Consider the following 24,840-nt stretch of genomic DNA (forward strand, 5'->3'; position numbering starts at 1 on the left):
AAATTATAAACTCTACGGGTGTTTCATGTTTTTATTATATTTCAAACCTGTTATTTAATTATTGCAACAAAATGGTATATGTAATATAATTCTCTAGGCTGAATATAAGTTTTGTAAAAGACATGTAGGTAATAAAACATATAGTCTATCCAAAGTAGCAATGAACTCGCGTCATTCAGATGTATAATGTATTGCCTACAAATGTTTGTAAATTCATTTTAATATGATATTTTCCTACTCATTTAGTTTTAATTCAAAATTGATACAGTGCTGTGTGATATGTTTGAACATGTTACCGAATCTGCCTGCAAAAGTCGCTCAGTTGTCAAATGTCTGCAAAATTCTTCAAAATATTAGTGATAATAAAATGTTATAAACTGGTAAAAGTTTCTTTGGCGCTTTGCTTGTTTTAATAAATTTCAAGTCGCTGCCAACTAAATAGCCAATCATAAACAGATTACGTCTTTAATCACTAACTTCGAAAAGGAACTAGGTAATCAGGCTCCGCTTTTAAGAATAAAATGAGTTAGAGAGGTAAGTATTAATATTATTAAATACTAAGCTGCTGGGGTCTTTACTGGAAATATTTCTATTATGCTGCAGTGAATATTAGTATGGATATTATAATTAAAATCCGTCACAAAAAGAAAAGCAATATAATTGTGGATTGACTGAACAGAAAGTGTCTACATACCTTGATGTTTAGTTATATTCAAGATTAAATTTATGTAATGTATACAAACGGTGGATAGTTTTTTAAAAATAAACATAATTTAATATAATTATTTCAAAGACAAATACTAGAATCGAAAGTATCCACAGAAAGCTTAGAGATATGCAGCTCTTTAAGGGATATAAGCCATGACCTCAAACACGGTTAGGAAGTAGGATTTAAATAGTATAAAGATAAACCACGAAGAGATCCAATGCAGCTTCCGGACATTTATTTTAAGAGAATAAAATTTGTAAAGGCATATAATAAAATTGGTGAAGGGAGACTTGTGATCTTGTACAGCTTTGTACTCGATATGTGTACAGACATAGGTATTTCAAATTACAACACTAGGCCACTAGGCAAAACGCTGATAAATACAACAATAGTTAATGGAAAAAGATAAAGGTCAGATTAATATTTTGTCAGGTTTCGTAATTCTTAAAATGTCTTAATAATTCACTGCAGATGTATTGTTATTCATGCTAAAAAGAGCAATCCAACAAAATAATCCTAACAAGTGGTCAGCAAAGGATGTAATTAAGGAATGGAATGATTACTTGTGCACAATATGCTGAGTAAGGCAACGTAATAAGAAAAATTATAATTAGGCGTAACTTGCTCTGGCGATTCAAAAAAAAAGAATTTAAAAAGGCAAAAATGAAACATTTTGCTGGCTACATATAATATGTAGTGTTCAATTAAGTATTTATAAAATTATTACAAGTATTTACTATATTCAGTAAATTCAAATGTTGTATTTTAAAGTATATTTTGGACAAATAATATTTTAATTTATAGTTGTCCTATTAATAATATTTAAAGCAATAACAATGTATAATTAGAAAATAGTTAAGTTATTAGCTATTAGTATACTATAGATAACGTTTTTGATATATATTGAAAATGTTTTAAAAAAATGTTAACTAGTATTTAAGTAAAATATTTTATTGAAAGTCTATAGTATATATATTATTTATATAAAAAACATTTCCATAAGCTGTTTTTATTTTTTTTTTCATATACTAATATTTTTCTACAATAACAAAAATAACAAAGAAAAAGAATTATAATATTTGATGATCTGGTTCTGAAGTTATGCGCATATATACATTTCGGCGATTCGTTTTAATTGGGTATATCTACAAAATGTATGTTGGCAGTAGTACAATAGAGGCTTAACTTTTGCCATCGTCTATATTTTAAAATTGGAACAATTCTAAAGAACAGATATATTATAGTTATTAATTGCCAACAAACATTTTGATTAATTAACAGGTCAATTGAAAAGTCCCCGGCCTACCATAGTAAAGCAAATTTTTTTGCCAAAATTAGTTTTTTTTTATTCAACATAATTCCCTTAAAGGGTTTATGAATATTTAAGGGAATTATGTTGAATAATTCAAGGGCTTATAGTGACCCTCCAACTTTTCGATACAATTGTTGTAGTACGATTTGCTTCAAAATAGGCCTCCGTTTAGGCGATCATCTCTTCATTCGACGAAAATGTCTTCCCAGTGAGCATCCTTTTGAGATCTGAGAACAGGAAATAGTCGCTGGTGGCCAGATCTGGAGAATACAGTAGATGCGGAAGCAATTAGAAGCCAAATTCATGGATTTTTGCTATCGTTTTCACTGACTTGTCTTGTGGTGCATTGTCTTGGTGAACCAGCACTTTCATTGTCTTGGTCGTTTTTCGGCGATTTAAAAATAACAAAGAAAAAGAATTATAATATTTGATGCTCTGGTTCTAAAGTTATGCGCATATATACGTTTCGGCGATTCGTTTTAATTGGGTATATCTACAAAATTTATGTTGGCAGTAGTACAATAGAGGCTTAACTTATGCCATCGTCTATATTTTAAAATTGGAACAATTTTAAAGAACAGATATATTATAGTTATTAATTACCAACAAATATTTTGATTAACTAACAGGTCAATTGAAAAGTCCCCGGCCTACCATAGTAAAGCACACTTTTTGGCCAAAATTAGTTTTTTTTTATTCAACATAATTCCCTTAAAGGGTTTATGAATATTTAAGGGAATTATGTTGAATAATTCAAGGGCTTATAGTGACCCTCCAACTTTTCGATACGATTTTTGTAGTACGATTTGCTTCAAAATAGGCCTTCGTTTAGGCGATCATCTCTTCATTCGACGAAAATGTCTTCCCAGCGAGCATCCTTTTGAGATCTGAGAACAGGAAATAGTCGTTGGTGGCCAGATCTGGAGAATACAGTAGATGCGGAAGCAATTAGAAGCCCAATTCATGGATTTTTGCTATCGTTTTCACTGACTTGTCTTGTGGTGCATTGTCTTGGCGAACCAGCACTTTCATTGTCTTGGTCGTTTTTTCGGCGATTTCGTCCTTTTCCAATATCGCTATGTTATAATCATTGTTGATGGTCCGTTCTTTTTCAAGGTAGTCAATAAAAATTATTCCATGCGCATCCCAAAATAAAGACGCCATAACCTTGCCAGCCGACTGTTGCGTTTTCCCACGCTTTGGAGCGGGTTCATCCTGTGCAATCCACTCGGATGACTGTCGATTGGACTTCGGAGTGAAATGATAGAGCCATGTTTCATCCATTGTCACATATCGACGCAAAACTCAGATTTATTACGCTTGATCATCTTCAAACACTGCTCCGAATCATCAACTCGTCGTTGTTTTTGGTCAAAAGTGAGCTCGCGCGGCACCCACTTTGCACAGAGCTTTCTCATACCCAAATATTCGTGAATGATATGATATACACGTTCAGTAGATTTCTTTAGAGGGTCTGCTATTTTATTTAATTAAATGTTTTCGTCGGTAGCCACCTCTTTTGGGCGTCCACTGCTTTCATCGTTTCGGTGCTAATTTCACTACATCTAAGCTTACCATACCAATCTTTGATGTCTGATTTTCCTGAGGCAGTGTCCGGAAACTCGGCATCAAGTCAAGTTTTTGCTTCAACTGTATTTTTTCCGTTCAAAAAGCAGTAATTTATTAACACGAATTCGCGAAATTCCTTTTTATGCATTTTTTTTTCACAATAACCAAAGTTGCTTCACTCAAAATGTTATTATTCACAAACTAATCATCCGACAGCTGTGAATTGCATACACGCTTCTTTTGAGGGTTAGGGCTATATAAAAAACATATGTATTTAATTTTAGTAGCGCCATATATGCATCAGGCCGGGGACATTTCAATTGACATGTTAAAGTACCAGTCCATCGAAATAACTGTATTATCACAATCACGAAGTAACTTTTAGAACAAGGATAATAATGTATAGTAATTTCCAGAAATGATATCTCATTGAATGAGAATATTATGGCACAATTTCTAAACTAAGGGGCTTTAATACTTACGGGTTACTCCATTTTCTAAATCTTCGTAATAGCCGCATAATGCCAGTTGTTGCAGGAGGGAGTTCGGCAAGCGGCAGAATTGGTCCACACGACGCAATCGGGAGCAGATTAGTTCCACGTCTTTTACGTTTCGGTCACATGGTCTGCAACAAGAAAGTTTTAATCCATATCTGTCGGTCGACGATTTACTATGGCGGATTTGGTCATTGGAGTGGAGGATTTATCGGCCACCGTCGGGAGTTTCTGAAGAGGGTTCCCGCAGGATTTGTTTCTCCGATAAAACAATGCCGAGGTTATGTATGAAGGATATTTATATATGATTATGTTAATATTATATGAATTTATTATGATATATATTTTTGAAAACATGACATGGATTGGTAATTCCTAATTTCAATTAAGCTCTGATGATTCCCTTGAGGTAGTTTAAGAATCATATCAAGAAATTTTTGAAATAAAACCTCTGAGCAAATTCCATAGACCATTTTCCCAATGATTTTTAATTTAATGATTTGGTAGCGCAGCCTTATTTTATCTAGCGCTAAATCAAAACGCTTTTTGATCGTCAGTAATACTTAGGATTACAGGTTAAGGGAGGACATTTAGGATACTCCTTTGGAAAAGCATCTCTCGGTATCAATTCATGTGGTACCCGTTTTAATCTAAAGTGTATGTGATCGACATTTAGTGATATCCCAAGTGTTCCTTACGTCTGGATATCGTCACTCTTGAAGCATAGGGAGCGTTTTTCAGTGGACATAGAATATGTCTATTATAAAGTTTCAAAAGAATAGGATACATATCGGTGGTAATATCCTTTCTAAAGTAATCTTGAAGTCATAAAAAACTCTTATTTATGGAGGGTTATTATGCATGATTATGTTGATATTATGCCTATTTATTATAATATATAGACGTATTTAAAAGTTATCGTTTTTTTCTGTTGAAAATTTTACCTTATTTTTTGACCGATTTGATGAACAAATTGATAATTTTAATGTTGTACTGCTTCCCATCCCTCAGGTAGTTTTTGAATGTTATTTCGAAGAATATATTTCTGGACGTAGAAACGTAACGACTGAAATATAGCCCCAAATATAGTATAATGTGTTACGGTAAGGACACTCTAAATCTCTCGATATTAATTTATGTGGTCCCCATTTTAATGTATTCCGAGGAGGATTTTTTTTCTCTCTGCATATCCCCATCTTTGAAGCATAGGAAGTAGTGTTGGGAATTATCGACTGTTTAGTGATTGACTACATTTTACTATCGACTGTTACAGTCGCTATTTTCGGTCCGACTGATTTTACTTCTTTTTAGTATCAGTCAACTACTTTCAGTCACTATTTTCAGTTTGACTGGTTTGACTACGTTTTACTATGGAATGTTTCGATCGTGTACATCCAATAACTATTTTCCGATCTACTAGTTTCATTCGACCGATTTTTGAAGTTTTGGTATTGCCGTTCTAGCCGCGACCTTCTAAATAATGTACCGAACTTGTGCGTTACGTAGAAACGTAACGACTGAAATATAGCCCCAAATATAGTATAATGTGTTACGATAAGGACACTCTAAATCTCTCGATATTAATTTATGTGGTCCCCATTTTAATGTATATCGAGGAGGATTTTTTTCTTCTCTCTGCATATCCCCATCTTTGAAGTATAGGAAGTAGTGTTGGGAATTATCGACTGTTTAGTGATTAACTACATTTTACTATCGACTGTTACATTCGCTATTTTCGGTCCGACTGATTTTACTTCTTTTTAGTCAGCTACTTTCAGTCACTATTTTCAGTTTGACTGGTTTGACTACGTTTTACTATGGAATGTTTCGATCGTGTACATCCAATAACTATTTTCCGATCTACTAGTTTCATTCGACCGATTTTTGAAGTTTTGGTATTGCCGTTCTAGCCGCGACCTTCTTAATAATGTACCGAACTTGTGCTTCTATAGATTTTCGTGTAATATATATGGCTTTATGTTTTGTTTGTAATATGATTATGAATAAAAATATATTGAACATTAATATAGCAGCATTCCGGAACTCTGTTTTCAAGATTTTTAATTAACGCAATAGGGTAGAAAGAACTACATTTTAATTGATAAATAATAGAAAAAAAATTTTGCCTGCATTTATGATATCTTGGCAACTCTTGAATCTGTTTTTGAGTGATTTTCGATATTCTAAGTCTCTCGATGTTTTTTTCAAGCTTTTTGAATGTTAAAACTTCTCTTGTTCAAGATTGGGCCAATAATAATATTCTTAGTAATAAAATATTCCTTATTAACGATAAATAAAATACTTATTTACTTATGGCACGGTTGAAATTACTAAGCATATGTTGGAATGAAATATAAATAAACCAATTACTTTTATTATATTAAGTCGTAATTACTTTCCGAATGTTAAAATACGTTTAAATATATTTAGGATCATTATTTCATTCTTTTTTTCATACAGCCACACGGCAATTTAAATCTATATTTAAATTTATCTGTACAGGACATAGAATCAAACAATTACCTCCGTCTCTCCCCCCTCACAAAATTAGTACGAGAACGAATAATAAAATAGTCGAAAAAATAGAAAATACTCGAAGTTTACATTTGACTGAAATAGTAATTACTATTTTAAGTCGCTATTTTTTTTACTTTCGACCAGTTCGACTGTTTTGCTATTATCCACGGTTTCTACTATTTTTTACTACTTTTAGTCGATAGTTCGCAACGCTAATAGGGAGCAATGTTTAGAAGTGGTTAAAGAGAATATAATACATTTTCGTAAGAATGCGATAATTTTGGGTCGCAATATCCTTCTTAAAATTAATTTGGAATAAAATAATCTTGTTTATTTGATAAATTTTATTAGGACTTACTGAGAAGATTTGAAAAACAAGTTCACGTAAACAAAATACATCTGAAGTTTAAATTTATGACAGAAATAGAATAAGATAATCAATTATTGACTTCTCGTCTTATCGTCCTGTAAGCCTGTTACCTATGATCTCTAAACTATTAGAAAAATTATATATTAATTCGTAATAAACACGAAACAACAGAACAAATATATAGATTAGTCAACCAAATTAACAAAAACTTGAACGATAAACAATATTGCTAAGCTGCATTTTTCGATATTTCTCAGGCATTCGACAAGGTGTGGAACACTGAACTGCATGTTAAATTGAAAAACCTTTTGCTTCATATGAACTTTCAATTGCTGAAATCGTACCTTACAGACAGACTTTTATTGTCATACAGGGTGACACAGGGTCAAACTGGCCTATAAACAATATATTCGGGTGTTCCGCAGAGCAGTGTTCTTGACCCGTTGTTACATCTTATGTAAACAGCTAACCTACTGACCTCAAGAAACTTTACTGTTGCAACATATGCTGACGATACAGTGGTTTTATCATCACACGATGATCAAATATCAGCTACAAGAAACCTCCAACTTCATCTTAACAAAGTCGAATTGTGGTTGAAAAAATGTGGCGTATCAAGGCAAATGAGTCAAACTCAACATATGTGACATTCACCCTTTGTAGAAGAACATGCCCCCCATTAAAATTGAATAACCATGAACTTTTGCCGCAAGCAGACAGCGTTAAATATCTAGAAATGCATTCCGATCGACGTTTGACATGGAAAAAACATATAGTTAAAAAACGCAAGCAGCTTGGGCTTAAACAAAACCAAATGTATAGGATGATAGGGCGTACATCTAAATTATCATTAGATAATAAGGTTTTGCTGTATTAGTCAATAATTAAGCCTATTTGGGCTTATGGTATTGAACTGTGGGGTACTACTAGCAAATCTAACATAGATATCCTCCAGAGGTTTCAGAATGAAGTGTTGTGAGTTACCGTCGATGTATAAATAAATAGTATCTAGAATAAGATTTGGCACGGCCAGATTGTTGACGTTCTAGGAGATTAATAAATAAAAAAAACTATTGACTAGAATTATTCGAACAATTTCGCAATACTTGGTAGTTGCATCTTTAGGATTCTTACACTGAATATTTCTGAATCCAGTTTCCTTCGATTGAAGTAAATCACTGTCATAGCTAAGTGATCAAGTGATAAAACAGCACTGCTTTTCATAATCCGTGAAAAGCCGAAAGGATGATATGCCAGATATGATTGATTTTATAGATTTTGTTTTTGCTGAATACAATCTCAATTCCCTAGTATTAGCCAAAGGCGATTGAATCATATCTAACACATCTCACACATCCGTGCCCATGTACTTATCTTCTCGATTTTCCACAGACACAGTTTTCCTATACTCACAGTAGGGCTTGTACTCACCCGTCCCTTTTAATAAATCCCTTTTAGCTACAGGAGAATATAATATTCTGAGACAGATGTCCTCTAATGTTGTGTTTCTTCTGTATGCTTTCAATGCAGTTTGTAATTTCTTAAACAAACTGACCAAAAAAATTGGAGCATTTTGTTATCTATATACCTCAAGCTGACTTGGGAAATGACATATATGCGGCAATTAATTTATTTCTGAAATGTTGAAAATCTCAAAATATACCGCATCAGACACCGTCAAGAAACTTGAATTTGAACATTATGTGAAAACTCGGAGGTACCGTCATCCAGCTAAACTTTAGTTAATGCTGAAAACAGTCATAATAAGGACAGAAAGATGAGCAGATACACTGAACAAGTAGAAAAAGTCTAAGAAAGTTTAGATTAGTTCAACTAAAAAACAAATCGAAGAAACATCAACAGAAACAAGAATTAATTGAAGAAAACCCATTAAAAAAACTTTAGTTATAAATGTCAAGACAATAATGTAAGCACAAGCTCTAAGTACAGCCCAATATAGAAACAATTTTCAATACAAACAGTACAATTCTTCCAATCGCCCGAAACAGATATTCCCTGCCAGATGTGCGACAAACACAGAAGAAGAGGTCGAGGGAATTCTACCTGATTGTAGTCGAGAAGAAAAAATTTTTCCTGTGTCACAATACATGAAACTTTCTTCACATAAAAGAGACCTTGAATTCACAAAGAAAATAGTGGCTAAACACATAAAAGAAACATAACAGAAGCGATCTAACTAGTAAAATACCCAAATAATTTGACATCTATTAACCAGCCTTGTGAAGTAAGCAGAGTCCGGGAGATAAAATGAATCAATCGTCGTTACCAAAAACAAAACAACAAAACAATCAATCAGCCTGAACGGCAAGCCCTCCTCGACGGAAACTACCCCCCTCACTAGGGAACTGCAAAGTATGGTCTATCGATATCCGCTACTTTTTCCTTCCTTCAGACTATGTATGGAATCCATGTGAAAAGAACGATGTATTTTTTGAGGCTATCCACGAATCAACCCATTTTTTGGTATCTTCATAAGAAGTGAAGGACTACTCAGAGAAGATACAATTCATATATAAGAACAATTAGTAAACAAAAGGGGCAAAGTCTGGAGAATACGGCTGTCGGACCCTCCATTTTAATGCCTACAAGAATGTTTTCACCGGCTTTGCGATATGTGATCGAGCGTTGTCATGCTGAAGAACAATATTGTTGTATCTTTGCTAGTATACGTACCTCGCAGTGCTCGATTCAATCGCATCAGTTGTAGTAGTTAGCAAATCCTTATCTTTATCTTTGGTCTCAAAATCACCACTTCTAAAATGTCGAAAGCAGTACTCACATGTGGAAAACGATGGAGCGGCGATTTATTCGGTACAAATTTAGTGGAATGATACATACTGAAAAGAGAAGCCTGATGCAAGCAGAGAGGTTTCAACATGAACGTGATTGTGCTGTTTATGGGGATACAGTCTTCAAACATTACCTACAGAGAAGTGTACAATCGGAAAAAAAGTCCATGAAATGCTTCAACATATAGAGGTCGACTGACATATTTAATATCGGGACATTGCTACGGTCATATACCAAAAAAAAATCAACTGTTTTATATTATTTCACAATTAATTGAACGGATCGAGTTTCCACTTGTGAAATACTGCTGAAACGAAACCACATCGAGTACCAATATCTTTACAGCAAATAAAAATCAGCCAATGACTAAAAAATAAGAATAATGGAAACGAACACAATCGGGAAATTATATCAAAACGATGAACTAAAAAACAATCTCGACCCAATGCATTGCTTCGTTCGAAACTGAAAGAAAACATCCGACTGTCGAGCCGCCATTCTCGAATATCAGATTGGCCGTCTGAAAGGAAGAAGAAAAAATAAATCGACGAAAAAAAAACGCTATTTCCTTCAGCGAAACTGTATACGCGCAAAATTCCCTATCATATCGGATATACATCGATTAGACAGTCCGTAAAAATGTATTACGTTATTTTCGGGTCTTTCCATCTAAATTCCCGATAATTTACAATATCCTCTTCCGTGCTAATCATCGGGATTCGGCAATACTTACCGGGAAGTTTAAACACGTTTATATTTTTTTACCTTTTATTTTATTGTATTTATATTGCAATGATACTAAATAAATCAGCATTTATGTAATTGAACCATTTACGTAGTAGTAACAGTTTTTAACATATACATATATAATGAGATTCAATAGGTTTGTTCAATTGTTTTTGTATGATTTCCAAGTTTCTCCTAATGGTTTCTCCTTCTCTACTTTTTGATTTCTCTGCATATAACCGCTCTGGAGCAGAATGTTCTGTATTGTTTCTTTTTTGTTAATCTTTTAGAGTTATTTATATAGCTCGGTCAATGAAGGTAGGACGAAATGAAGCGATGATGGTTTACATGACATACCCGTTATCGTCAATAAACGATATAAAATTTTGAAATAACAATAGATAAAAGCATGGACAGCGGATGAACCTTAGGACCTGATGGAAAGACTTAGGCAGTCGATGGTTGGACGTCTGAACTGAACGATGTTCAGTTACTGAATGATCGTAAGTATCCTTCAATAATATCCCAGATAAACGTCTCGCGGTTGCCAGATATTCGTTATGGTTTACTAGTCGACGCTGCTGGCACCCCGCAAATCTTCAATATCTGGGATAATATTTCTGGGTATTTTGTAGGCGGTCATTCTAACATGTAAAATTCGACAAGCCTCAAGGTGGCCACAATCTTTTGAATATTTCTTTGAATATTATGTTAAGAACTCAAGCCACTTTATTGAGTGCATAGAAAATATCATTTTGGAACCAGAATATCTTCTAAATATGGCATAAGAGATTCTGCCGTAACCTCGTCAAGACATTAAAGGATCTTCTTACATAAAGAGGAAACTATACTGATGGACAACTTTTTTATCAGAGATCAGTATAAGCCTTTGTTTATACCGCAAATATCATGCAGTCTGTGAACATTTATCTTTAGAATTTGTACCTGCTTGGTTTCCAAGAAAAGCTACAGTATTGGTTTCTTCTTCAACCAAATTAAAACTGATATATAGCATGAACATTTATTTATCTACACGGATAGATCCAAGAGCCAATTATTAGCTGCTCTGCCCTTTAAGAAACAAGATAAGCTCGGGTGGTACCTGTTGGAGAAAATAAACTATGGGAGGCCAAGAAAGAGTTGGCCTTGATAGTCACAATATTAACAGTCGCAAGGTATGTATACTTTGACGTCTTCGAATTGGTCACTACCGGTTGATCTATGAATTTATCCTGAAGATGAGCATCCACTGTTAAATAATGAGTACGGATCGTCATTAACCGTTAGGCATGTATTAATTGAGTGCTATATGTACCGTTCATGGAGGCGGCTATTTAAATTATATCGGAAAGAACAATGGACAAGTGCCTTCAACTAACAAACTTGGATCTGCTAATTTGAAATTTCTGGCTGTAACCGACATGTCCAAATGTATAATTTGGTACCGTTTGTAAAAATAACTGTTTATGCCTGTTGTCAATTTACATTTATTACTTTTTACCTAATATGTTTTGGCTAATTGTTTATATATATATATATATATATATATATATATATATATATATATATATATATATATATATATATATATATATATATATATATATATATATATATATATATATCCCATAGGCCCAAATTGGATTTATGATTGACTGAATATTTAATATGTAAATATACAGCCACCCCATAATATATGAATCTGAACATGTAGTAATGATAAGGCGCTATGTCTGGCGAGTAAGCTGGGTGCGACAGAACTACCCGTTCCATTTGCAACAGTGTATCTCTGACGCATCGTGTTGCCCAGCGTTGCCATGTAAGGGACAACTTTTTTTCTTTTTAGTTTTTGTCTTGACTGGTAAACGATTAAGGCACAATGCTGAAACTATTGTAAATAGCATTTTCAGGAAATTCGCATGGAAGCCATTTTCCTAACATTTTGTATTTTTTCAATTCGCATGTAAATAGCTGGAAACAGAGTTTGAGTTGCCTTTCATTATCTATGAGCTTTTTTGGTCCTCCAATCCGTTCTTTTTTTATCAACATAAAAGTCGAAACTTTTACATCGGTGGAACCAAAACTGACCATTGGGATATGATGGAGTACTAAAGGTGGGTGATAAGCTTCGGCATATTTCTTCAAATCCAACAAGGAAAACAAAAAGATATAAATGTCGCAAGTGCAATTTTAAGCGTTCCATGATTGACTCATTAATACAAAATAGAAAACTTTAGTTAGTTACGTAGGAAAATATAATAATTATTGAAATTAACAAGACTAAGTTAAGGTTACGTTGTTTTACAGTTCTTTACACTCATAATACATATTTTCATAATAAATATTAATTTCAAAATAAATGCAAGTACTTAATTAAGAGGTTAGTTCTGAATAATTCGTGATCAATCAATGAGTCAGTGGTATTTCGTTTTTTCAATTACATCTTACCTTAGAACGTTAAATATGATTAGAATAATCTTAAAAATATAAAGAATAATGTATATATAGATAAAATAATTCGAAATATTTTTATAATCTTCATCACCGCTGATAAGGACGGTACTATTTATCATTTTTATATTCCGAGTGAACCGAGAAGCAAATATCGAACTGTTTAAATAGCGAACGACATGGAAACCGCATTTTCATTCATGGACTTCGACTTGCACGAGGTGGCCGCGAACGGGTGCTTTTCTATTTTGCTAGTGGCTTTGGATAACCTGCATCTGTACAAGTTCGATGTGGATCGTCCGGATGACCAGGGCAACGTTTTGTTACATTATGCAGTTGAAAACGGTGAGTTTAAAAGGTTGAGGTTACGATTTCTTACGAGATTCGGTTATAAATAAACTGCGTGACGCAACAGTAAATATTGTGACCTATTATCGTATCATTATGTCTCAGTTTACGGTTTCGATAACGCGTAAATATATCATTTAACATTTGACCTTGTAGAATTGGTTAGATTATATTTTAAATTTTACCGTTATTATTTTTATAACATCAATACTAAATAATTAACAAAGTCACTTATTTACCTTTAATATTTACAGAAATTACATTTTTACTAGTTGATTTGTATTAAAAGTATAATTTATAAAGAAAATAAACAATAACAATACCTAATTTTTGATATATAAATTAAACAATAACATACGTATTTATCAATTGTTTAAAAAGCAAATGAAATATCGATAAATATATTTAACAATAAAATTGTGTTTAAAAATCGAATGCGTGCTTGAAATGATTGCTGGATTTTAGTTTATATATGTTTGATTTTTATTTTTAAATACTGAGTCAGTCGACAACAATATCCATCTAACCATTGAATAATATCAAAACATTGGTGTAGAAATAGCACGATATGTATTGTACAGGCAAAGATTGAACTGATTTGATTTCATAGACTGATTACTTCACTAAAGACATTTCTTGAAATATCTCATTTAATTTTTTTTATATAATGAGTTATTTTCGCTTTAAACGTCTAGATTATAACGACAATAAATAATAATAATAACATAAATTTTGCTGGATAAATTAAACAATACCATACATATATCAAAGTAAAATGAAAATCAAAAGAAATATCGCCAAATACATTTAACAATAAAAATGTCACTCGAATTGTTTTATGTTTGAATGAATGCTTCAATGGATCATTGGATTTCAGTTCATATATGTTGTATGATTTTTATTTCTGAATTACTGATTAGTGTTTTTTTTAGAATGGATTTAGGAAAATGTAGTTTCAACCTATCCATTTTTCCGGCTATTTTATTACTAAACATTTTATTTCAAATAGGAATCAGTGAGCGAGCGAATACGAGCTGTTGTGATTGATATTTTCCACATCTCTGGTAAAATCTCAATTCCAAAAACTAAATTATAGCCATAATTACACCATTAAGAACGCTTTACAGACACAGAAACAAATGGAAGTGAAGCGAAGCAATGGGCTGGCTATATGGTGGCCAACAATTCCCTTCAATCTCTTATTCATCAACGTACTTTTTGCTAAGACACGTATATTTTAGTGTTGATTGATATGATCCATTAATTATTGTCCAATTCTGGTCGGTTTTTAATCACAGCCTAGTTCAATCGCATTAGTTGTTCACAATAGAGAGTCGCATTAACAGTTTGGCCAGGTTCAAATAGCTCTTATTTTATGGCTGATGTTTGATTCCGTAACGATATCGAGATGAATTTCATTAAAATTTTCTGGATTAACTTTTTTCCTGAATGAAAACAAGCAAAACAATTTTAGCACTGACCTTAATTTAATCACCAATTATCAAAAAGGGAAGATATAATTAAAACTACCTTCTAAAATATCAATTTTCAAAGCAATTTCAATCATTGCTTTAATTGTTGATTGGCTGACCTTTATATATACAATACTGTGGCGTTTCTCTTTGTACAAAGACAGTTTTACATTTGTTTTTAGTCTGGTCTCAAATATAACATTTGCAATATCTCATTGCAATTTTTCATGAATATTTGATTAAATTTGCTTCATACTCTTGTACGCTGCGAGTGCTCATCGAAATTTATCATTAAATTAGAAGGTTATTCATTCTAAAATAACGCCAACAGCATTCCAACATTTCAATAGCCATTTTTCTTTAATTAAGTAGTTAAACATGATACTTTCTTGGATCATAATTCTACATATTTGGAAAAATAGGATACTCAATAACTAAAATAGAGCTATTGTTTAACAACAAAGCCGAAAATTCGTTGCTATTTTAATATTTAATCTTCCATAAAAACATTCATTATGCAAACAGTGGATTCCGCATATGTTAAAAATTGAACTAAAACACATCATTTGGAGTCATATAATCATTATAAAGGATACTTTGGCTTACCACCGTAATTCTGGATCGAGATAAGAGACAAATAATGGTAGAAACTCGGTCGTATTGTCATGAAACTAGATCATTATCAGAAATTGGCCAAGAAAGTGTTATAATTTGGATGATTGCTAGAATAACTTTGTTGAATTTATGTGAACTTACATTCAATTTTGTCTACGAATTTATTTAACATGCTAATAAAAGTATAAAGAATGTTGGCATAGTTTTAATATGAATACAAATTAAAGCTAAAATATCAAATTATGCCTCCTATAATTATTTTGTTATAATTAATTTATATTTCGTCCAGTTTTTATGAATATTTTACAAACGCACTTTCATTTACAAACAACAAACAACAAACAACTTTTGGCACAAAGTATTTAAAACCGCACTATATAACAGGTCAATTGAAATGTCCCCGGCCTGACACATAGATGGCGCTACTAGAATTAAATCCATATGTTTTTTAGTTAGCCCTAACCCTCAAAATATGCATGTATAATTTTGACGGCTGTCGGATCATTAGTTTGTGAATTATAACATTTTGAGTGAAGCACCTTTTGTTATTGTGAAAAAAAATGGATAAAAAGAAATTTCGCGTGTTGATAAAATAATGCTTTTTGAAGGGAAAAATACAGTTGACGCAAAAACTTGCCTTGATCCCGAGTTTTCGGACAATGCTCCAGGAAAATCAAACATCAAGGATTGGTATGCTAAGTTTAGACGCGGTGAAGTGATCACCGAAGACGGTGAACACAGTGGACGCCCAAAGGAGGTTGTTAAATTAAAAAAATTCACAAAAATATTTTGAATAACCGTAAATTGAAATTGAATGAAATAGCAGACATTCTAAAGATATTAACTGAACGTGTACATCGTATCATTCACGTATATTTGGGTATGAGAAAGCTCTGTGCAGAGTGTGTACCGCGCGAGCTCACTTTTGACCAAAAACAACAACGAGTTGAAGATTCGGAGCAGTGTTTGAAGATGATAATCAACCCGAGTTTTTACGTCGATATGTGACAATGGGTGAAACATGGCTCCATCATTTCACTCCGAAATACAATCGACAGTCATCCGAGTGGACTGAACACGATGAAAACGCTCCAAAGCGTGGGAAAACGCAACAGTCGGCTGACAAGGTTATGACCTCTGTATTTCGAGATGCGCATGGAATAATTTTCTTTGATTACCTTGTAAAAGGAAGGTATCAACAGCGACTATAACATAGCGTTATAGGACCGTTTGAAGAACGAAATCACCAAAAAAATGGCCGAAGAAAGAAATTATTTGAAGAAAAAGAAAGTGCTGCTTCACCAAGACAATGCACCATATCACAAGTCAGTGAAAACGATGGCAAAAATCCATGAATTGGGCTTCGAATTGCTTCCTCATCCACCATATTCTCCATATCTGACCCCCAGCGACTGTTATCGCTATAATCAGTGTATCACCCTTGAAGGGAATTATGTTGAATATAAACACTAATTCTGACAAAAAAATGTGTTTTACTATGGTAGGCCAGGGACTTTTCAATTCACCTGTTATATTCCATATTTGTATTTTACGTCAATTAAAGTCAAGTAATTAATTGTAGTATTAGAATGTTGAATTAAAACGTCCAACACATTGTTCTCCATACAAGTGTACTAATCCAACTACAAACATTAGGTGTTGATAGCGAATATAAAATTAGCTCTTAATCTCTAAGTAGGTAATTAGTTTCGTAATATATACGTAACAAAATACGCATGTTAAAATCACAAGAATGAAAAATCTATTACTTGTATATTTATTTTAAAAGATCCTAATTTCCCTAGAGGCCGATACTAAAAATTCAAAAAATCTCCATTTATATTACTCGCCTCCCTAAAGTGTATTACTTACAAGGTCATAAGAACAGGCGCCTAGCGGCTCCTTAGCCAAAATTAAAAAATAGAAAAGGCCAGTTTGATTAAGACGAATGAAACTACACCGCAAAAGTTTTTCCCAACTTCGGGTATCTTGAAAATTAATTCCTGCATTTTTTATAAAAAGTGTCATATATTCATCTTAGTCCTGTTTTTTGCCTAGATTGTAAATTAATTTTTTAAAAATTACTAAAAACCCTTCAAGTTATTTAATTTCAGAGGATCTACTGAAGATATGATAACGTACTATAGGATTTTCCAATAGGATGTTGCAATAGAATGAAACAAACTATTTGAAACGGGGAAAATTGTTGGAGGGTCTCATACATCTCAGCCAATCTTTCTAAAGTTTAAGAAATACTATATGTGGTATAACATTGTCACGATGGAATGATCGATTTTGGTTGCTTCTTTTTTCACCGTCTGCTTCAACCGCCTTAGTTGCTGACAGTGAAGTGTCCATTAATGGTATAGCTAGCTTCGAGCATCGAATGATAACCAATTAATTTCCAAATCAACCAAATACTTAACATCACCGTCCTTCCAAAAATTGCACTCGAAGACAATCATTCGCAAAAGGAAACTGAGATCATTAAAATTGTGATTGTTAGTACAAGTAGAACCCAAGTATCGAACTTTTTTTGTGTCCTGTCTTATGGAAATAATTCAAAACTCTTTCGTATGTTAACTCCATACTGATGTTGCAATATGAAATATGTCAGTTTACCTCAATTTTTTGAAGAATTTCACCACTTCTCCAAAGATTAGCTGACAATAGTAACGTTCATATTTAAGATCGACATTTGTTGAATAAAAAGGAATCAATCAATTCTGGCACTGGTCCTTATAAAAGCACTTAACACTACGACACGACACGAACCTAACGATAATGATCTTTTGGCGCCTACACAGAGCAATCAATTTTTGGCTGAATAAACTACTTCCTATGGCATCTTCAAATAAGTATTACTAGAACTATATGCGATTTTATAGCCATCTATCAGGAAAAATCGAAATTGCTTTTTTTTCCAACCCTACATCATATTTGCCTAAATTCAGTGCATGACATTTATGCCCCCTACCATTATATTTTATTGTTTTAGAAGTGTAAGCAAAATAGTTATCCTCAATTTTTGATATGTCGAGTTACGATACAACGAAACACAAATTGAAACTTTAACTTAAAATTTTCCTCTTTCATTAAAATAAAAGTGTTGTTGAAAGTCATTAATTGCTCATGGAAACTTAGCTAAAGCAAAGAATTCAACCTTGCTACTAAACGTTTGATTCGATCTGAAAATATTGAAATGGCTTAGTTAATGGCATTAGATTTGACAGTAGCACTGATGAAAAACAAACAAAATTAATTTAAAACAAGAACTCGTGATTGCCAGACCTCTCATTGAAAGTAAATTTCATGAATGCTGAATTTTTTGTGGAACTATATTACTATATGTAAGAGCAGTTCACAATTATGGAAAGTCTGTTGTAATGGGGTTGAGAGAAAAAAAGTGAACACATATAAGCTTGTATTGTTAATATTGTTTATGAGATAGTATGATAATTCATTTCTTTAATTGCTAGCCACATTTTACCGGAGCCTCTTTAAAACACATTAAAAACTTGAGGTTTATATGTTTTACTTGAAGAACTATTTGAATTAGCGAAATACTTTCGAAGCATATGCTCGGAAGCATATAAGAGGAAGCGATAAAAATTTCCGAAAATTTGACTTTACTTTGAAAGCAGCTTCAAATAGTTCAAAAAGATAAGTTCTTCAAAAAGAGAAATTTAAATGTATTGACAATTGTAATATATTAATCGAGTTATTTTACTTAATTTTCTACAACTTTTTCTCAGCTCTTAGGACCGTGTCGAATTAACGATACTGATTTTGCAGCAATCGAAGTTGAAATCCAATGTGACCTATTTTCTCACATCTTAGGCATCTGGTTAGTATCCAGCGTATCTTCTACCCAGCGTGTGGCAAAAGTTGCTATTCGAGCAGCAACAGCGAATCTTTCACAACCTTTCCAATGTGGCTTAGAGTTTTCATGCAAGATGACTTACTCGTTATGGTTGGACTTTTTTACAACAACGTGTCATTCAACACATTTACTTGACATGGCTAGACATCTGTAGTAACGGTTTCATTCTATAAAAAACTCTTTTATTATCAGGCAAGTAATGAAACAGCAATTGAAATGAATGAAACAGATGTTGAAAAGGTCCGAAATTACATTTCTAGTCAATTTGCTCTCTTCGAAATTCTTGGTCCACTAGGTCGTCTTTTGTTATTGACTGTTATCACCACTGTTAAATCCTTGAAGCCAATATAGACAATTGTCATATGATGATTACATTTCTAGTCAATTTGCTCTCTTCGAAATTCTTAGTCCACTAGGTCGCCTTTTGTTATTGACTGTTATCATCACTGTTAAATCCTTGAAGCCCATACAGACAATTGTCATATGATGGATCATACATGATCATAAAAAGTGTTCTATTGGCTTTGATAGTTGATTTATTCAAACCACACAATACAGCTAATAAATAGAAATAGAAAACTGTTATTTTGTGAAGTTGGTTTGATACTTGGCATTTTTAGCAATAGGCACCCTTTACGGGAGCTTAAATTGTTATTTCTGAAAAAGCACGTTTGAAAATGAAAACATTTAGACATGATTCTAACTTAATCTTATTTAAATTTATAATTTATAGATGTTATTATTTTGTAAAAATTAACCTAGGAATTAGGATTTTTTCGTTTTTTCGTCCTTACGGGCAATAATTTAGTTCAAAATATTAATTTCCTAACACAAAATCAATATGAGAGAGTTTATAAACAAATATTTAAAAGATACAAAGAGTAATGCTTAATTGTTTTTACAGATAGTACCGAAACAGTTGAGAAATTACTCCACCTCAAAGCCAACTGCGATATACCCAATGCTAAGGGTGACACACCACTCCATCTGGCCTGTTTTCACGGACACTTAAGTATGGTGAAACTCCTTGTCCGTCATGGATCTTCAATAAATGCTGCAGATCACAATGGAGAAACCCCCATATTTAAGGCAATACGGGGCAAACATCTTCCTATTACTAAGTACCTGATTTCACTAGGAGCAGATGTTACTTGCAGGAATATAAGTAATGAAAATATATTGCATATCGCGGCGTGCACAAACGATGACCAAACTCTTCAGCTCTTACTATTGGAAGGGTTTGACGTTAACAAAACGAATGACAGTGGACCCACACCCCTAGAGCTTGCCATAACGAATGGCGCATTCAATGCCATAAAGTTGTTGTGGAATGTTAGTGCGGGGTACATGATCCGAGACATAAGAAACTGTAGCTTACTTCATCTGGCAGTGATATACAATCAACCAGAGACTTGTATGTGGCTAATATCGCAAAATATTGACGTGAACGCTGGTGATGTCAACGGATCAACGGCTTTACATTATGCAGCTGATACTAATCGTGCGGATATTCTAAAATATCTTCTACAGAATGGAGCCAACATCGACCAGAAAGACGAAGATGATTACACAGCGCTTCATGTAGCAGCTGCTCATAGTTCCAGCATACCAACGCTGAAGATTTTACTAAGGTATCGAGCACGTATTGACTGTGAGACTGTGAACGGCGATTTACCTCTTCATCGAGCAGCTGCTTGTGGAAACGAGAAAGCTATCCAGCTATTATTTAATAATGAGTTAATTCTCAGACGGAATAAGAGTGGATTGACGCCTGCATTGATAGCAAAAGAGTGTGGACAGTCATCAGCAGTATATATGTTGGAGAAGTTAGTTTTAAAGGAACGGAAATACAGAAGTGTCAGCATAAGGAAGAAAGTATCATTCGCCAAAAGTAATCCGTTGATGACAAGTCGTGAATTGTTTAAGATTTAATTGTAAATAATATGGTTACGAGAAATTTGATCTGGTTTAACTGCGCTGTGGTTTTTTGTTAGTACGAATATACTGTCTATCAAGAATTATATTTATTTTATTTAATATAGCTTAGTTTTTGGGATAACGTGTTTTAATCTTTAATTGTTTAACCTTCAATCACTTGCGTGGGATACCCATGTGGAATATAAAAGGAAGAATATAAAAAATATGCTTTTTTTTAAGAAAAACTGAAACCTTTTCTCTCGAAAATATGTTCATTAATATAAAACAAAAACTAGCTTAGTTCCAAACTGATATTTTCTAATATTTTTCGTGATTTTTCTTCATTTTGCTTGTTTCTAATTATATGACATATAATCTCGTCTAAATATCCAACCGAAATCTTTGAAACAATTTGAAATTTTACCCTCGAAAGAAGTAAATTCTATTGTTGACGTCCAAAGTTGAGACAAAGAATTTGGCTTGGATATTCTGTAAGATTCGATCTTTAACATGATCTTTTAGTCCATTTAATGACTGATTGAACCTTGACGCGTCGCAATAATATTAATTAGGAATATTCTCTTAAATGCCTCAACAAAAAGCATCTTAATAAAGGAAATAAATTCATCAGTATTTGACAACGAAAAAAATTAATATTAAATTTTGTTTCAAAAATCATTTTCCACTTATTATTTATCATTTTCATGGACAAGAATTTTTCACTCTTATTGATCAATTGAATCCAAAAATCCTTTAACCAGGACAACGCATATTTACTTTCGTCCTAATTTCGTATGGCCATTACTCTCAGATTTGAATGTAAAAGTTATTAATTAGTTTCATTAGCTATAAGCAAGAGTGAAATGATGTATCGAATCCATTTAAAATCTGTATAAATTCCGTCTTTTTCGAACCCTTATCTTGCCAGTGCTATGTATGACTATGAGGTCTTCCAAATGCAGCAGCTTGTTGGTTGAGAAGTAGACGCTCCTTCTAAGCATCGGTTATAAGTTGACGATGAAAAAGTTGAGAGGACTGTAGATGAATATTGTTAAAGCCTTGAAGACAGTCAGTCTCTGGTAGGAATTCGGAGACCGGAGGCACGCTGGATCAAGCGTGTTGAAATTCTTCATTCATTTGTTCATTTTCACCTCGGGAAGTTCCTACACTACCATGGTATGTTCTATACATATAAATAGCCCGCATGTGTTTCCTATTTTTCACTTCTGTCCATGTTTAAAATATGATTATTTCGTTACAAGCGATTTACTTTCTATACTATCTATTAAATTTATCATGTATATCCAAGTATTCTACTTGGGGTTACAAGCATATCCCACGCGACCTCTGATAAAATGTATCACCACACAAACACATCAGGATTAACATAGATCACGATGATACACTATATCTACAAATATCTGATTCTGATCTTCAAGAACTTCTTCAGTCAATTTTCAATATAGCATATCTAATTTATTGTCAAATGGGGTGTATTGTCAAATGTGTATTTATATATAGATATAGAATATAGAATAGAGACGAATATACAATACAATATCGTTTTTTTCTTTTGAATAGAGGCGTGTACAAAAAAAAGGTGAAATTGTTGTAGCATTCATTTTTTATTGAAAACAATGATTATATATTTAACATATTTTGAAACAAAATATAGATGAAAGCTAGTGGGATACATAATTGATAAAATAATGGTATTCTTTTAAACCAATCTCTAAAATACTAAGAACAATATATATCTTATCGGTTAATTATTGCACATTTGCTTTTCTACGTATCTACGTTTCTATTGCGTCATATCAAACACATATAATGATCAATTAAGATAAAGTGGAACTAATTCTTAAAACTCAACTTGTAAATTAATAAGGATGATTCCTTAATTCTTATCAGATTAAAATTAAATTTCATATTAATAATCACTATTTAAGTTCGATTATTTCAGGGTTTCAGCTCCATAGCATCACTTTGGGGACGAAATAAATTCCCAATCTGAAACATTGGCGCTTTTGAATTGGAGTCAGATTTCTTGATCAAAACCAGCCGACATTTTACAGTCTTGAAGAAGAATATCTAAGGGTGAAGATATAAGCTATCACGTAGACCCCAACCATGGCGCTACCGCATTTTTTATGAAAACAGTCATGAAGAAAATGTGTTATATAATAAGGACAAACCTTTGGACTAGCGTCAATAGATAACGATTGAGCTCAAACTTAAGCTTTAGCTTCGCAAATTCTTGAGACGTCTCACCATCCTTGACCTTCACCCTGATTTTTAGTTTTGTCGATGATCCCTATAGGCTCTTGATTGTCTTACATGATCCATTCTTTTATCATTTGTTGTGACGTCTTGGTGCGTTTTAAAAGCGCATCACATTTAGTAATTTTGTCTATTAGGTTTCTTAGTGAGAGTGATTAGGTTCAATTAGTGAGAGATGAATTATCAAGCAATTAAATTAATATCAAAGCAATAGCTCTATCGCAATATGAACACTGCTGATATGCTCATCTATCTACAGTTCTTCAAGAACTAAATCAGCAATTGTTACGACAGTCGAGGATTCGAATCCTGCTGGCGCATGGATATACTTTATGTTTGTGATTGTAATTACAAATGTTTTTATAGCAGGTCAATTAAAAAGTCCCCGGCCTGACACATAGATGGCGCTACTAGAATTAAATCCATATGTTTTTTAGTTAACCCTAACCCTCAAAAGATTAGTTTGTGAATGATAGCATTTTGAATGAAGCAACTTTTGTTATTGTTAACAAAATGGGTAAAAATTTCACGTGTTGATAAAATATTGCTTTTTGAAGGGAAAAATACAGTTCAAACAAAAACTTGGCTTGATGCCGAGTTTCCGGACACTGCCCCAGGAAAATCAACCATCAAGGATTTGTATGTCAAGTTTAGACATGATGAATTGCTTTCTTATCCACCGTATTCTCCAGATCTAGCCCCCAGCGACTATTTCCTGTTTTCATATCTCAAAAGAATGCTCGCTGGGAAGAAATTTTTGTTGAATGAAGAGGCGCCGAAACTGAGGCCTATTTTGAAGCAAAAGACAAATCGTACTACAAAAATGGTATCGAAAAGTTGGCCGGTCGCTATAATCAGTGTATCAAGGGAATTATGTTGAATAAAAAAAATAATTTTGCCAAAAAAATGTGTTTTACCTTGATAGGCCGCGGAATTTTCAATTGACCTGTTAAGCAACAGTGAAAGATCCAACAATAAATAACAGTCACGCCAGCAACCAGGCTGAGTAAGACCAGATGCCCCCTGGGATGATCTCTAAATTAACTGGTCAGTCAGTAGGCTTAATGCCGAGTATCGTGGTTCGGAGCCCACGCTAAATAATAAGTCCAATCCAGATAAACCGCCGTTGGTAAAATGGACAAGGTCGCTAAGGTACAACGTAAAATACTTCGAAATATGTGACAATATTTTCAAACCACTGCATCATTCTCCAATCACATCCATTCAATAAAATTATTAAATACATAAATTTAATAAAACTGCGTCTCAACATAAAACCAATTAACTAAATATGACGTCGAAATTATAAATTATCGTAAATATATTTCTATCAAATCACAAATATTTAATAATTATACCCCAGTAA

At 33.1% G+C, this 24,840-nt stretch overlaps 2 protein-coding genes across 2 annotated transcripts in view; one reads left to right on the top strand and one right to left on the bottom strand.

The window, feature by feature from the left end:
- Epac (Exchange protein directly activated by cAMP) overlaps nucleotides 1–24,840 on the bottom strand; it is a 517,502-nt gene that overhangs the window by 358,243 nt on the left and 134,419 nt on the right. The window contains exon 2 of the mRNA XM_076410278.1: nucleotides 4,073–4,215. Within this exon, the coding sequence (XP_076266393.1) occupies nucleotides 4,073–4,215 (143 nt within the window). The remainder of the gene's footprint in view (nucleotides 1–4,072; nucleotides 4,216–24,840) is intronic.
- LOC143200043 (uncharacterized) lies at nucleotides 13,054–21,336 on the top strand. The gene is made up of 2 exons (XM_076410289.1): nucleotides 13,054–13,304; nucleotides 20,182–21,336. The coding sequence occupies exons 1-2, from the start codon at nucleotides 13,139–13,141 to the stop codon at nucleotides 21,207–21,209; spliced, it is 1,194 nt and encodes a 397-aa protein (XP_076266404.1). The 5' UTR covers nucleotides 13,054–13,138; the 3' UTR covers nucleotides 21,210–21,336.

The sequence above is a fragment of the Rhynchophorus ferrugineus genome, unplaced genomic scaffold (assembly GCF_030347505.1).
Source record: "Rhynchophorus ferrugineus isolate W39M unplaced genomic scaffold, kcgeb_rfMv2 rfM7, whole genome shotgun sequence".
Lineage (NCBI taxonomy): Eukaryota > Metazoa > Arthropoda > Insecta > Coleoptera > Curculionidae > Rhynchophorus > Rhynchophorus ferrugineus.

Bases quoted from the DNA above. Each gene is read 5' to 3' on its own strand.
- LOC143200043 (XM_076410289.1), top strand. From the start codon at position 13,139: ATGGAAACCGCATTTTCATTCATGGACTTCGACTTGCACGAGGTGGCC. The intron at 13,305-20,181 runs GTGAGTTTAAAA...TTGTTTTTACAG, and splicing joins ACATTATGCAGTTGAAAACG to ATAGTACCGAAACAGTTGAG.